At 39.6% G+C, this 16206-nt stretch overlaps 1 protein-coding gene across 11 annotated transcripts in view; it reads right to left on the bottom strand.

Moving 5' to 3' along the window:
- LPP (LIM domain containing preferred translocation partner in lipoma) overlaps nt 1-16206 on the bottom strand; it is a 633676-nt gene that overhangs the window by 350937 nt on the left and 266533 nt on the right. For all 11 annotated transcript variants that reach the window (XM_053918206.1, XM_045199196.2, XM_053918208.1 and 8 more), the window contains one exon: nt 13098-13210. In XM_053918206.1, the coding sequence (XP_053774181.1) occupies nt 13098-13210 (113 nt within the window). The remainder of the gene's footprint in view (nt 1-13097; nt 13211-16206) is intronic.

Here is a 16206-nt window from a genome sequence, read left to right as displayed (position 1 = left end):
AATCCGCTGGCCTAGAATTCGGTTGCCTGGTGTGTAATGCAAGTGTTAACAATAACTGGAACAATTTAATTAAAAATCCCCAAACTCCGAAAACATTTGAAGATAATTCTTTACTAATGTATTCTAACCCAATTCCCAGGGACAGGGAAAATACTTTTTTCTCGTTCGACAGTTCTGTGTTCTCACCTGCAGTGCCAACAGGGAAAACACAATCTACTTCACTTCTCATTTGTAGAAATGGCAACGTTTACCACCTCGAAAGAGTGCTGTGAGTTTCCATTTATTGGTGTTTATAAATTCTTCTGAGTGTTCTGAAAAACCAACTATGAGTTGGCATTATGCATAGCACCCTGTTGGAGCTTAATACATATTCAATTAAAAAACAATGACAACAATACAGCAATACCCACAAATTAGCATTAATTATAGCAATGTATTATTCTCATCCTACTGCCACAATTTTATCTAGGCAGAAAGGTTTATGTCTGAAGACTGTATAGTCCTGCCCAAGAAACAGGGGCGATCTTTGCTTAGTGGTATCAACATCTCCTCCAGCAGAACTTTACATCACCCTTGCCTCAGAGTTCTGATTTTTTAGAGGATCTTCCTATTTGGCAAATGCTAGGAGAGAAAGAAAATCACTCTCCCCTAAATAAAGTCAGGGTCTACTGTGGAAAACAGTATGGAATTTCCTCAGAAAACTAAAAATGGAACTGCCTTTTGACGTGGCAATTCTGTTGTTGGGATTATACCCTAAGAATCCTGAATCACCAATTCAAAAGAACCTGTGCACCCCAATGTTCAAAGCAGCACAATTTACAATAGCCAAGTGCTGGAAGCAACCTAAGTGCCCATCAGCGAATGAGTGGATCAAAAAACTATGGTACATTTACACAATGGAATTCTACACAGCAGAGAGAAAGAAGGAGCTCCTACCATTCACAACAGCATGGATGGATCTGGAGAGCATTAAGCTAAGTGAAATAAACCAGGTGGTGGTAAAAGACAAATACCACATGATCTCACCTATAAGTGGAACCTAATCAACAAAACAAACAAGCAAGAAAAATATAACCAAAGACAATGAAATAAAGAACAATCTGACAGTAACCACAGGGGAGTGGGAGGGAATAATGGGGGAAAAAGTGGGAAGGGTCATCAAGGAACATGTATAAAGGACACATGGACGAAGTCAGAGGCGGATAGGATCGAAGCTAGGTGGTGAGGGTGGGTGGGGCAGGGGGGGACTTGTGGGGGGGAAATAGAGACAACTGTACTTGAACAACAATACAAATAAAGAAAGAAAGTCAGGATCCTGCACAGCATCCTAGACTCCTCAATTTTCAATAGAACCCCCATTCCAAATTGCTCTGGACTTCAGCTCCCCTTCACCATGGCCATGGCCATGGCCATCACCCTGGTTCCGGCCCTCATCTGCTGCACTAGACCCCTGCAGTTGGCCTCAAGCCATTCTATCATTGCCGTTTCTGGACAGTCCAGTCCTGCTATGTTATAGAAATCCATCTAAATAGAGATCAGGAAATTTTATTCTCTTTTATTGTCCCCTCATGATAACTAATATAGTCTCAGATTGAGAAAATCCCCAAACTGTCATCAAAACTACTAAAGAGAAGTAATTCATTTATTTGAATTGGGGGAGTGGTTGTAAGACACTCAGAAATACTTTTACCAAAGAGCAGAGACAGATACTTGGGCAGAAGAAACATTTTAATCAAAGAGCAGTAATACTATGTATCTCTCTATCTATGTAGTTCAGGGTCACTTTCCTCCAGGGGACAAGAATACAAAGGCTGGCCAAGCCACCCACTGATCAAGGAGTGTCATCACTCCCTCCCCTGCCTTTCCTGCCCTGACTCTTGCAGCCACCAGAACACGCCTTGCTGTACTGGGTTTTGCTGACTCCGCGTGAGCCTTTGACATGCATAGTTGAGGTTGAGGAATCTGTGCCTAGTGGGTTTGAGGTTTCATCAAGAGAAAAAGAAGGAACTTGTGTGATTTCACTGAGTAACTATTTTCACTACAAAAAATTCCCATATTTATTTTTCCCCTTTTTGAAATGGCACTAAGGAAACACATGCCAGACTGCCATGAACAGAGTTGTACTTTCCAAACAGTAGCAAGCACTAAATATAGAAAAGCTTGAGTTGCTCACGATGTATGTAACTTCCTTTCCCATTTCCTCTCCCCACCGCCCTAAGCCAGTGCACAGAGTGGTACATGTTAAACCCTTCCATGTTACAATGGCATCAGAAGGCTGACAAGCCCATGTATAAGACATATTCCATGGATTTTTCAGAGAACTCCTATTGCCAAGACAAAGACTCAGTCAATAATCAATCCAAAAATATCAGCCCAATATCCCTCAATGACATAAAGACTATAGGTAATAAAAGAACATAACCAGTGATCCAGATTTCAGGCAGTTTCTAAAAGGGGAAGAACAGAAAGATAATAAAGTGAGTTGAGACCTATGAGTCCTAAAACTTCCAGCTGGGGTTGGGGCCAGCTCTCCGACTCATTGTGCCACCTTGGGCAGTTCACTTAAGAAATCTGATCCCCACCCCCTTTCCATTTCCTCATCACAAGAAAGATGGCCTGGATTAGGGCCTTTTCAGATATGAAGCACTATGATTTGTGATGTTTAATGGTTTCTACAGGTGTCCCCATGTCACATTATGATTCCGGCTTTATGATATATAGTTTGGAGGCAGTGTTAATGTACATGATATAATTATATCAGTCCACAAAAAGACATCTATTAAGCGGCAGGAAAATGAAACATCATTAACTGATTTATCCATTACCTGATTCATGGTAGCTCTACTATGAACCAGATACCACTAGATACTCCATACTCTTCTATCTTAATTAATCCTCAAAATACTTCCTAAACTATTCCAAATGTTGCACGTGAAGATGAGCAATGCAACTGGTAAGCAATGGAGCAGGCTGCCTGGCACTGAACCCTGGGCTCCCATCACTACACCACACTGCCCAGTCAACAAAATCAGGATGCAGAGAAGGGAGAGTTGGGATGAACTGCTGGTATCAGAAGCCCTGAGGAAGAAAGTGAAATCTTTCGTTTAAAAATGGGAAGGATTTCTGATCACCTGAGAGATAAGGATACTCCAGGCAGCAAAAAAGACACAAGAAAAATTAACTCGGTGCAGGAAACTTAACAGTGAGAACATCAGCCTCACAAGAGCAGAAACTACAGGGAGCACAGTGGGAGATAAGGTATACTTTACAGGGTGCCACAGGTCATGAAGTATTGTGAAAATCAACCAAGAAATGAAACTTAATGAGGTAAGCAATAAAAATCCATAGGAAGAAAATAACATTTTTTGAAGATCAATTGCTCAGAAATATGCAACGGGAATGGGGGCGGGGAGACAGAATCAAAGCAGTGAGTCTATTGTGATGTGGAGAAGAAATGAGCGAGGACAATGAATGGGAAAATGAGACTACAGCAGACCTGAGAGTCATTTTCAAACTCAAGAAGAGTCAGATCTTGCTGACGGATATATTAAAATTACAAGACAATGAGCCCAGAGTTTAGAGTGTGGGAGATTAGAAAACACAGTGGTACCTCTAAACAATGAAAGCCTTGGGAGAATGTGATGAGTAGATTTTGGAACAAGTTAAATGTGAAGAAACAGGTTTTTCCTGTGGAAAGATCCTATGGATAAATGCAACATAAATTGTCAAAAGAAAACATAGGGCCAAAAGTCATAACTAGTTCAAGTCATTAAGTAAAGAGATCAAAGTTGAGAAGACAGAAGGTCAAGAAGAAGAACACTGAGTGGACATCTAAATTAGGGTCAGAAAAAGAAGAACGGGGGTCGGGTATAGAAAAGAGAAAGAAATAGCTGCAGATATAGCACAGGGACCAAGGAAGTTCTGTTCTGTGAAAACTGAAGGAGGAAGTGAGCAGGGAGGAGTGTTACCTGCCTGAAAGACACAGAGGAACATGGCTGGAAAATAAGTCCTGAGGGAATCAGAGGAGGTGGTAAACGGGTGCAAGGGCCACTTCAGGGGAGTTGAAATGAGCTATGTTCCTGTCAGGACTGTGGCTTAAATTGCAGTTTACAGAGAGAAATGTGGTGGGCGGAGGGGCTTCCTCACTTCATGATTCTGTAACTATGAAAATTCTTCTTTGTAATCGCCATGATCCGCTACTGGTTTTCATCCCCACAGGGTCAAAAGAGAATGTCAATGAGCTAAAAGGAAATGAAAACAATCCACAATTATCTTAGGCACTTTTAACTTAAAAAAGTGGCCTGATGCAAAATGATGATAAAAGGCCCTGACCAGGTTGCTCAGTTGGTTAGAGCGTCATCCCTATACACCAAGGTTGCAGGTTTGATCCCTGGTCAGAGCACATATAAGAATTAACCAAAGAATGCATAACTAAGTGGAACAATAAATGAATATCTATCTCTCTCTTTCTCTCTCTCTCTCTCCCACCCCGCTCTATGCTCCCTCACTCCTCATAAGAAATTAAAAATAATAATAAAAATGATGAAGTCTCCTGAATGTGCACAGTAGTTTGCCATTTTTTTATTGAATTGTTTGATCACCTCTTCAAGGAAAACCTAAGTCTGAACCTATCAGGTACTCTATGAAGTTCTGAGACAGGTCTTCGGAAATCAAGACCCTCACTCAGCAGTGCACACACTGTAGAATGTATGGCTTGAAACAGTACATCCCTGATCAGAGGAGAGCTTGTCATTCTGCTCCTAATATATACAATACCGGCAAATATACCATTTAATCATCATAAAATTATCCATTGCTCTATGAGTGGGGGTGAGATAATTTTTAATAGAAAGAATTAAAGCTCATGTTGAAATAATATTACAAAAATTATTGGTAAGGTAAATCCTTTACTTACTGATTTAGAAAGTGATATCAAACAAGTTATTTTCATTTGATCATTTGAAAAAAAACAGAAGAAAAGAATTTGGATTATCATACTAGCTCTGTGACTACAATAACTGAGATTTGGTTCACAGGGATGATCTGACCAAGATCACACATCATCTTAATGTGTCATCTACAGATCAGAACAGAAGGGGGTTGTAAGACAGGCACAGGCTAATTTCAGCAATAAAGAGAATGAGACAAGTGATGGGGAAAGGGGAATTTCTGAGCTCTTGCCATGCCGGTCTCTTTCTTTCTCATTTTTGGGGGGTTGTGGGGACTCATAAACTAAATCCTTTACTTTCAAAAATGGGAATTTTCTCTTTCCTGTGTCACACAGTCCTTCATTTTAAAAAACTGCATAGAAACATTTTTTCCACCAGGTACCACTGATGTTACTCTTTTCTACAATAATAAAAACTGACATCTTTACTAAAGATTACTGGTGAAATGCATATAAAAACAAACTAAAATTATAGAAAAAATTCCAGTTTAAAGGTCGATAAATAGCTTTCTAATATTTTCAAGCCAAAGCATACTCATCCATTCCATAATGGTATAGACAATTCAAAACAAAAAGCTGAAGATAATATTGCAATAGAGAATTGTACAACATAACCCATAGGGTCCACATAATAATAAAGAAAAAATTGGAGAAGAAAGTGGCAGTTGGTAGTTTGTGTTCTTCACTGAAACAGAATATAAAGGCAGAGTAACAATGAAGCTGTGGTGACAAAAGAAAAAGAAATGGACTAGCTGGACTCAGAAAAATTCAGGGTTCTATCCCTGCCTAGGATGCTTAATACCATGGAAACCTAGAATATTACTTACCCTCTCTGAGCCTTAGTCCCTTCACGAGGATAAGATGAAGAACTATCACTATACTTCTCTTTTCATAAGTTATTTGAAAGCTCCTTGAGATAAAGTATATGAAAATCTTTTATTTTAAAACAATGTCAATTTTGGAACTTATGGAATTACAGGGTAAGAGTCTTGGACAGGTCAAACTCACAAAAGCTTATGCTACAATAATAATACCATAACATTTTAAAGATAGGTATACATACCACATGTAAAAATACTATATTATTTATCTGTTAGAAGTGCAAAAATACTTGACTTTTGAATGGATCAAGTAAATTCAGCTATGCACAGAAAATTTCCCTAAAACATTGGAGGTTCAAAAATAAAATATGAGTTAAATCCTTCGGTTTTTGGTCTTAGCACCCTCTGCTTCCTCTTTTACGCCCCTCTTTCAGATCAAGTCTTTCTGTGCCCATGTTGAGTGGATTACATAAATTACAAAGGAACTCCAGGTTCATGAGCCCAAAGGGGGTTCCATACCACGGGGACTGGCAAAGAATATACCTGAGACTGAGATGGAAGATCAGCTTCTTTCCACTAAAGAATCACAAAGAAATCTATCTGGATGACCCCTGGCTACTAACCATGAACACATATTGTTGATGACTATGGCTGCTTTTTGAGAATTTAAAGTCATCTGCTTTCTCTCATTTCTAAGGGAATTGATACTAAGCCAAGAAGCTTAAAAATCCCCAAAATGCATTTTGGTTTTATTTTGGTCCATTTAAAAGCGAATCACTGCTTCCCTGACATTTGCTGTGAGATCTAAACAAGTTGCCTTGACTCTTTGAGCTTCAACTTTTTTATTTGTTAAATCATATTTGTGCTTTTCTTATTTGTGAAAGTCAAATATAATATAAAGTATTTTTCAATTTATAAATTACTGTAAAATTATAAAGAGGTAATATTTTATTACCAAGGCATTGCATTTTGAGGCTGTAAGAGATCTAAAAGATAATTTAATTCGATCATTTATTTTGCAGAGAAAGTTAGTGGGAGTATTTCTTTAGCAAAAAGACTTAAAGTCCCCAAGTGTTTAAGCACGGAATGCGATCACTGGTGTACTGTGGGAAGGCGTGGTGCAAACCAAATGACGGCAACACCTGCACTAGACCTCAGCACAGAGACGAGTTATTCCAGAATAACCCAACAGTAATAGCATCGACAGTAAGTACTTACTGAGCCTGAGAAAATGTCAGGGACATACACTAATCTTATGTGTATTATCTCTTTGGAACCTTCACTGACTCAGAAAGAACCAACTGCATTTTCACTTAATTTTGAGCAAATGTAGTTTTCTGAAATATGTAATATTACTAATTATCCCCTATTAACAAATTCAAGTGCTAAAGCAAAGCTAACCTTATTGGTTATCTCTACACACAGGAGAACTGACCACAACCAGTTTTCCCATGAGACTTTTATTGTCCTGGGGTTAACCAATTTTTCCCTGTAGAGAGCAGGGCTGTGTCCTAGTTTAGGTAGCGGTGTCAATGGTAATCGAGTCAATAAGAGTGAGTGTGTGTGTGCACACTCCACTATCAATCCCACAGGAAAAGTTTACCTTTTTAATGAATTTTTAAAATATAAGAAAGAGAAACTACGGCATTCCATGAAAAAGTTTCAAATTGCTAAATGAAACACTGGAATAGCCCCTGTCAGCTCTAGGCATGCTACTTTCAAAGAAGTTTTTACAAGTCCAGACACCAAAAATACCTCTCGTCTCAACCGAGTATCAAATCAGACAATGATTCAGACTGAAAGACAAACAGGAAAGCTTTGACATTCGCTTCTAGAAAGTCACATTGACCAGAACTACCTACATGCCTAAGAGCCCACTAGCCCTGCTAAACATACTCTGACCTACATAAGGGAGCCATGAAAGGAGGAGATAAGGCAAACAAGCTCCTGCTGCTACTGCTGGTGCTAGAGTCACAAACAAGCCCACAAAGCAACTAGGGCTCGCTAACCTAATGCCCAAGGGAACAAGGCAAAGGGCCAGGAAGAAACAAGCATCTCAATCACTCCTTTGGTATGTTTTCATTTGTTGAGATATTCTTATATTCTCACTGAACAGAAAGGCAAGCATTTCAGAGTGGAATCAAGTTTTCACTGACCACTTTGGTTTTGCTCTGAAAAATCGCATACTACTTCTGTTCTTAGCCTTTAGAGCCTGGACATAGTCCTTTTTTACCCAGCCTCCTCCTTCCTCATCCCACTCCCAGGTACAGAAGGGATGGCCTCTACAACAGGGTGTGTCTACACCATATAAGCAAGTCCCAGTGCCTCTTTTTGTGAGTTCATGGATGAACATGGCCACAGCTGTGGGCCTGAGTTTTCTATGCCTAAAAGCAAAATTCTGCCATTCACTACCTACTAGACTAGGGTTACATGTCACAAGACACGGATTCCAGTGCCACTTCTAATAAAACTTCAATTGATTTTTAAGTTATCATTGATAAGCAAAATACATTAAATGGCTAAGTGAATAAATGACTACAACCCACCACTCACCCTATACATATATGAGCTTTGAAATTGTTTTCACGAGAATAGAAATGAGTTGGCCTACAGATTTTTGGGAACTGACTTTACACAAGGCCATAAATGATCTCAGAATTTTCTCTTCTCTCTTTCCCTTTCAGATAACTCTGGGCATTTCCCCAAGTTCAGTGCACAGTGCACATTACACTGTTCTCACTTTCTGCTGAGAAGAGTCACCTCTTTCAGTAGCTTTATCGATCAGCTCCTTGGGGCAGACATGATACCTCACTCCCGGACTGATAGACCTTTGAATGGGCATCATTTGCTAAAAGGGTAGTAAGAAAATCTGTGCAAGGAAATCATAAAGGCACAAATTTTAGTTGAAAAAAGAAAAAAATAACATTAACATTTGGAATAAGAAGCAATGGACAAAACAGTGTGTTCTCCGAGGTGGCGGGATTGGAGTCAGGGTAGCAACCGTGGCCATCCTGACCAAACGAATAGAAGAGGAGACGTGAAAACCAAAAGTGCAAAACCACTGGATAGTACGCAAGTAAAAGCAAGCCACAGGACTGAGTCACAATGAGAGAGGTAAAATTAAAAGTTGTCAACTGGAGGTCATGGGAAAAAAACTCAAGCAGAGATATAAAAAGAGGAAGTTAAATACAGAGCACCTGAACTCAGAGCCATCAGGTATCAGCAAGTAAGTCCCTGAGGAGCTCCAGGAAGTCGACCAGACGATCAGAGTTGGCTGCATGGGGTTTCCCACAGGCAAGACCTGTTTTGTCTTATGGTGTGTTAAAAGCACCCCTCAGCAGCCCACACAGACCTGGGGATGTCCTCCTTACATTTAAAGTAGTGACAAAGACCCGCAATAAATTGTCCATGATTCCAGAATAAAGGGCAAATTCCACAGCCAGAAATGCAGATGTGTCGCACTTCCTTGGTGCCTCTCTCCCTCTGTATTCTCATTATCACTTCACTGCTGAAAAATCCATGCGCCCATCTGAAACTTAAGGTTCTACCCAGTCATCAAAGTGCAGTTCAAATGAAACTGTTTCCAGAAATCTGTCCTGCATATCTCTAGTCAGTTTTTATGTCCCCGTCCCTCCACCACAACATAGGACTTCAAGTGTGCTTCTGATTGAAGCATGATAACTAAGGCATATTTACCACAAAACACCTTAATTTAGGGGGGAAAAAAAAATGAAGCTTCCAAGCTTGATTCAGAGCTGGTAGCTGATCCACCTCATCCTTCAACATTGCCTTACCTATACTAGTTACCTATAGATATCGTACAAAATTGTAAAAAGAATTGGAAGTTCAAACAACAGAAGGGGGACTTAAGTTATAACCTCTTATTCCCTTGCACATCTGAAAATTTATAAGGCATTCTCCCCCTTTGAACCTATGCTAAACAGTGCCAAATAACTGCCCCATTTTCTAAAACAGAAAGAAATTCCCAACTGTGGCATCGCTCAGAAAGCTAACAGTCCCAAGACTGAGACTCAGGACACTAGATCCATGATGCGAAGCTCTAAGGCTGTCACCGCCAGCGTACGTGCCTGAGTTAGAGAAGGTATTCAATTTACAGCAAATGAACGAAGAACAAGTGAATGATGGAAGTGACTGCTAAATGGCCACTCCAAACCTCACAGGTCCTGAGGTCAAACCGATGCTGACAGAAGAGAAAATATCTCATTTGTTCTCCAAGAGTCATCTTTTCCCATAAAAATGAGAATTCTCAAAACAAGAATTCTTGACACTAAATATTTATTTGCCTTTTGCAAAGATAAAGTCTACAGCAAACATCAAAAGTTCAGTGAGTCGAGCAAAACTCCAGCCCCACCTGGTTGTTCCAAACAAGAGCATGTAACCCTTCATCTGAACCTGAGAGCCTTAAAACCATGGGCCCAAGTCGGCTGGTACAGTGAGATAAAGAGCAAATCCAAGCATCAAGAATTCTCAAATTCATTAAGAGTTCAGTCAGAAACTACATATTTCTACCCTTCTTGGGTCTCAGGTTCCCCTTTGTAAGGAGAGGGAGTGAAGTCATTTAGCAAGTGCTCAAAAAGGACTTAACCAAATGCTCAGTGCGGGGTCGAACTATGTTATCTCTTAGGTCCCTTCTAGCTCTGGAAATCTTATTATTCTTATAGTCACACTTAGTAGACATTCTTTTGGCTTGAACCTGAAAATTTGGCTGGGAACATAAACAGACTTCTACATAAAAACACACATTTACCAGCTATAATTTGGACTTGGCAACAGGAGGCTTCATCATGGTTGAAAGGAAAAAGTATAAAATTTTCTCCAGTGAGCATATTACCTTGAGATACATTACAGCTCCCATCCAAAAGGTGATGCGGACATAGCCAGAGCAGGGCCAAGTCATCATCATATCGCATCACCCAACACCAGGGAAGGGCCTGCCCCTTCTCTTTTGAACTCGCCTACAGCCTTCCGTATGATCAAGAATGCCAGGCCTCTTCCCTAGCAGATTTGTCCTTTTCCATTTGGCAAACTCCATTTTATTTTTTATCCTTCTTCCTTCTGTTTTGCAGAGAACATAAGCCAACATGGCAACGGGCTTTTTGTTTATTTCCTTCTTTTTCAAAAACAAAGTCGTGGTTTCAGAACAGTTACCAGGACAGGGTCCGCACAGAACAAGACTTTTCGTAATTTTAGAAAAGCCCCATGTCTGATTTTCCCTTAATGAAACACTTTGGCAAAGTCTTATTATTATTCTTGCTGTTGTTATCTTTTATCCAGTAATAATTATAACATCAAAAAAATCTGTACAGCCATTATAGTTTAGCAATTTTAAATCCATCTGCATTTCATTTAATTATTAGATGTTGGTATAGTTACTTTATTTTTAATTATGAAGAAACTGGGACTTATTCCTACTGGCTTAAAATAATATAACTAGAAAATCTGCTGAACTATTCAAACACAAGTCTGTTGTCACAAAGTCAAAGAAACTTTTTAGAAATAAAGATTTTAAACACAACAAAATAGTTTCCATTATGATCCAAGAGAGAAGATTGAGTAAGTGAAGCTTTTGAGTAAACTAAACATGCAAAGAACTAACACCATGAAAATAAAAGTATACAAAAGACAAACTTGAAAGGTTTTCTTTTTCTTTTAATAAAAAATGACTAAAAATAAGAAGAACTGATCGTATTGTTTTTATTGACAAGGGATCTCTCTGGTGCATAAAATAAATATAAATGTTGTAAGACTCCTGTCTATTACTAGCATCTAATCTGTTTTTACTAGCTCACAGCAAGATAACATGAAGGAGTTTGTGACATCTGTGCAAAGACAGAAAATGCATAAGCGCCTTTACAAGATCTAGCCTCCAAACTGAATTGGAACTTACTGGTTATAACTGGAATGTAATAATTTCAACTGATCAATTATAAAAAAGCTTCTTCTATTTCCTAAGATCTACTATGTAAAAATATACTCCCACATGGCCCTTTCTCCCCTCTCCAGCTCCCAGTCTTTGTGTAGGGGTCAACTTATCAGGAAGCTCTTCTTGACCATGGGCGCTCTCGGTGGGCTGTACTCCTTACGCTTTCCTCAGCCTGTGGTCCTGATCCCATGTTAGTGTACTTTGTATTGTACACATTTCACTTACTTCTACTGGTTTTACTAAAATACAGCGCCATGACAGCAGAACCCTGTCTGTCCTTTTGCTGTCGAATCCGCAGCGTTCTAAGGGTGCTCACACAGGAGCACAGAGTTATCTGTTGAATGAATGAATCGCTTCTTCCTCTGCCTCCCCAAACCCCAAAATTTAGGGGAAAGAGAGACAGACAATGAACTGAACTATTTAAGGGGTTATCTCCTTAGGCTTTTCCTCTTTAAAATTTATTATGGGTAAATTTAAACATATAAAGGGAGACCAAATAATAGAATAAACTTTCAGCCCCCAATACTTATCAACTCATAACTAATCTTTTTTCACCTGTATTCTCACTAATGCCCTACTCTTATCATTTTGAAACAAATACCAAACATCATTTTCCTTCTCAGATATATCCAATATTTTTCTAAAAGATAAGAACTGTGTTTTTTCTGCACACTATCTAGAATAACATAATGACCCTTAAAAAATAATAATTCTTTTGATTTTGTTGTTTAGGTTTCCTGTCTGACATGAACAGCATCTGGCTGCCTAGATGGTGGCAGGTGGTTACAAGACCCCCTCCACAGTCATAGGCTGAGAACTACTTCTCATGCTGCTTCTGACTCCAGCCCAGTGCTTTGGCATCGCCACTGTCTGAAGCACAACAGTTGTATATAATCAACACATACTATAATGTGCATCCTTAACATCATTCAGAAGAGAAAATCTGAAAGATGTTTGCTGCTGTTTTTGCTAGAAAGATCCTTCTGACCAATTAGGACCCACTGTGACCAGCCAGACTTAAAATATCAATGGTATTCACAAAGAATACCATGTCTGTGGATAGAGAAAAAAAATAAGAAAAGTATGGTTGTGTGCTCCAGGATAGCAAGAACATGTGTACTTCTCAAATGGCATTCCTAAAAAAATGGCTTTCAGTTTTGAAACAAAATTAGCAGGGGAAAGGATTCTAAGGCTTTGGAGTACAAGCTGGCAGAACTCTGAAAAGCTTTGAGTTGGGCATTTTGCCTTAAGGTGACTTAGCTTTTTGTGAGTTGTAAAGCTCTCTGTAGGCTCTGGATAAATGTTTATCCACCACAGAAGGTATCACGGAATTCACGAGCTTCCTAGCATGGCTTATAAATACGACATCAACCACAGATCTTACCTGTGCCCTGAAAGCACCTTCATCAAGCGGTGGTGGAGGGGGGAAGTTTCCAGAGCCAGATGGAAGAGCACCGGGATCATCCAGAGGTGGGGGAGGGGGTGGAAGAAAATCACCTACAGAAAGGAAACATACACATCTAGTGACTACGGATGCCAATTTATAAGCACTCTTCGAAACACATACTGGCTGGCATTCTGCAGCTTTGTAATTGGCATTGACACATAATTTTTGCCTTGCATGACAATTATTCCCTATCTTTCTTCTCCTCATTTTAATTAGTAGCCTTAACTTTCTGAAGACTGAGGGCCAGGTTTGATCATTCAAAGTGACATAAAATGTAGTCTATAGAGGTCAGGTACATTTAGCCAGAACAGCGAAGGTGGTTGGGGTGGTGGATTACTGAAGTATGTGGGACGTGGTCCTTATCTTCAGTAAATTTTCAGTAAAGTAGAGAAGGCAAAAAATGAGTACACAGTGAGGATAATACAAGAGGCAATGTATAAAGATATACAGAAGAACTGGAAGCTAAGAGGAAGGGAAGCTTATGCCCACGTGAAGAAACAGGGAGGCTTTACTGAGCATTTAAATTGTCCCTGAACATTACGATGTAGAGAGTAAGTCCCCTCTAGGCTGAAAGAGAGAGGAAGAAAGGCACAGAGATTTAAAAATAAGAGCCTAAGGAATAAAGAGCAAGTGACAACATAGCATAAATATAGAAACATAAAATAAACCATAACTTATAAAATAGACCAGTGACCAAATAAGCTTTTAAATGTTGTAAAACTAGCAAATAGCTTGAAATCTATGCTTGCAGTGAGGATCCATCGAGGACTTCTGAGAAAGGAGCACTTGATTGCAATATGATTTACTAAAGACTAATCTAAAAGTGAACGTAGGGCAGATTATGAAAATTTGGAATGAAAAGCATTGAATTGGAAATCTATATGCAATGCACGTAGACAGTAATGAGGCTTCAGGACACTAGGAAAGTCCAACATTGCTGACCAACAAGAACGGCACACTGAAGTTAGAGCTGTTGGAAGAACGTGCCTACTCTCTAGGATTTGAGGTAACAACATACATCCGAGAGCTCTATGGATTCATGATTTAGAATCGTTTTTAAATATCCTACAAGAAATCTCATTAGGAAAAGAAAGACCCCATTTATTTAAAACTTTTCATTTGTCCTTTTCCCTTTAAAAATAATACTTCCATGTGTTGGGAAATTTCTCTCCTCTATTAATGGACAAGTAGCGTTTCCTTACATTTCAGCTGTTCAATATTTAGTGGCAGGGCAGCAGACTCTCTCACTCAGTGACTTGCTTTTGGATTGTACCAAAGCATCGCAACTTAAGTCCTCAGAAAAACGATGGTCAAAATTGAGCAGCAGAAGGATGGAGACTTGAACTGGTTGGTCTGCTACACCTTTCAGATGTTCGAATGGGTTCCATGTGCCTTATGAAAAACAGTTTTTAGAGCGGGGAGAGTGGCTAACAGCTGTAAGTCTGGTTCCCCCCACACTCAGACTACCAAGCAGTCAAACACCACCTTTAGAGCACTCTGCATTTTGGACTCTCATAATACACTAGGCACTGTGCTAAGATTTTCATACACTGCCTCTTACTCCTGCAAAACTCAGGAACTACTATAAAGGACACAAGGACAAAACCAACGGGGAGGGTGGAAGCAAGGGAGGGGGGTGGGTTTGGCTGGGGTGGGGTGGGAGTGGTGGGGAGAAAATACAGACTATAATTGAACAACAATAAAATAATTTAAAAAAAAAAACTCTCCATGCTGATGGTTCTCCAACTTTGGAGTTCATAGAATCTCTGGAAGGCCTTATTCAAGCACAGGTCGCTGGACCCCACCCCCAGACTTTCTGATTCAGTAGGTATGGGGTAGGGCCCAATAGTTTGTGTTTCTAATAAATTCCCAGGTGGTGCTGATTCTTTTGGTCTTGGGACCACTATGAGAAGCACTGCATTAGGTGAAGCATCATTATTATTCCTACCTTAGACCCCATAGGATTAGTAAGGTTCATGACTTGTGTCAAAAAGAAACATTTCTACTTCTCTTACCCTTCTGAGTGAACTCGCCCCAAGGCATACTTTGCCCATATCCCTATTAGGGTTACAAGTCTCTAAACCTTTACTAATTCCACCAAGTAGTTGCAAACATTGCCTACAAACTAGAGTCACCAAGGAAGATTTTCTAAAGACATTGATGCCAAAACTCCATCTCACGCCAATTCAATTAGGATCTTGGGGATGGGCAAAGGCAGTGAGGAGGAAGAGTCAGATGCCAGGATTGCTCTTAAACCCAGCTAATTCTAATGTACAGCCAGGACTGAGAAACTCCTTTGTCCTTCATTTGGCTAAACACTGCATTAAAAAAAAATTATAATAACTGTTAAATACAAAGCATTGTCATCAAGTCCTTTTATGTCTTTTACAAGTCCTAACATATGAGAAGAATGTGCACAATGATATCTTAAGTGACCAGCAAAGGTTATCAAGGTTGATGGAGACCTGACTACCAAATTCTAGCTCACAGCCTAATTTTCAGGTTCCAATGCCCTATCCAGACCTATGTCTACTTCATACCACACTTAACAGAAAATTTCTGAGCATCTTCTTCTACTTCAACAGATCCTATTATGTTATGAGAATTGTCAGCATTAAATAGGATCAGCACTGAATAAATCTTGGAGCTCATATTATAAAGGCAGAAACAGAGGCCCACAAAAAAAGAAATTATTTCAAAACAACATATATCTAAACTAACCTAGGAAAAATTACGCAGATTTTAAAAAAAGATTTATATATTTTTAGACACAGGGGAAGGGTGGGAGAAAGTGAAGGAGAGAAACTTCAATGTGTGGTTGCCTCTAGCACGCCCCCTACTGGGGACCTGGCCTGCAACCCAGGCAAGCGCCCTGACTGGGAATCGAACTAGCAGCCCTTTGGTCAGCAGGCCTGCACTCAATTCACTGAGCCACACCAGCCGATTTAAGCTCTGTATTAAGCAGATTTTTAAAAGCTCTAGTGATAACCTCATAATAATAATCTGCCTTATTTTGATCAGTTACAAAGTTAAGACCAAAGTGTTC

This window comes from Desmodus rotundus, chromosome 2, assembly GCF_022682495.2.
Source record: "Desmodus rotundus isolate HL8 chromosome 2, HLdesRot8A.1, whole genome shotgun sequence".
NCBI classification, from domain to species: domain Eukaryota; kingdom Metazoa; phylum Chordata; class Mammalia; order Chiroptera; family Phyllostomidae; genus Desmodus; species Desmodus rotundus.
The sequence above is the reverse complement of the archived record's forward strand: the minus strand, read 5'-3'. Positions and strand labels throughout refer to the sequence as shown.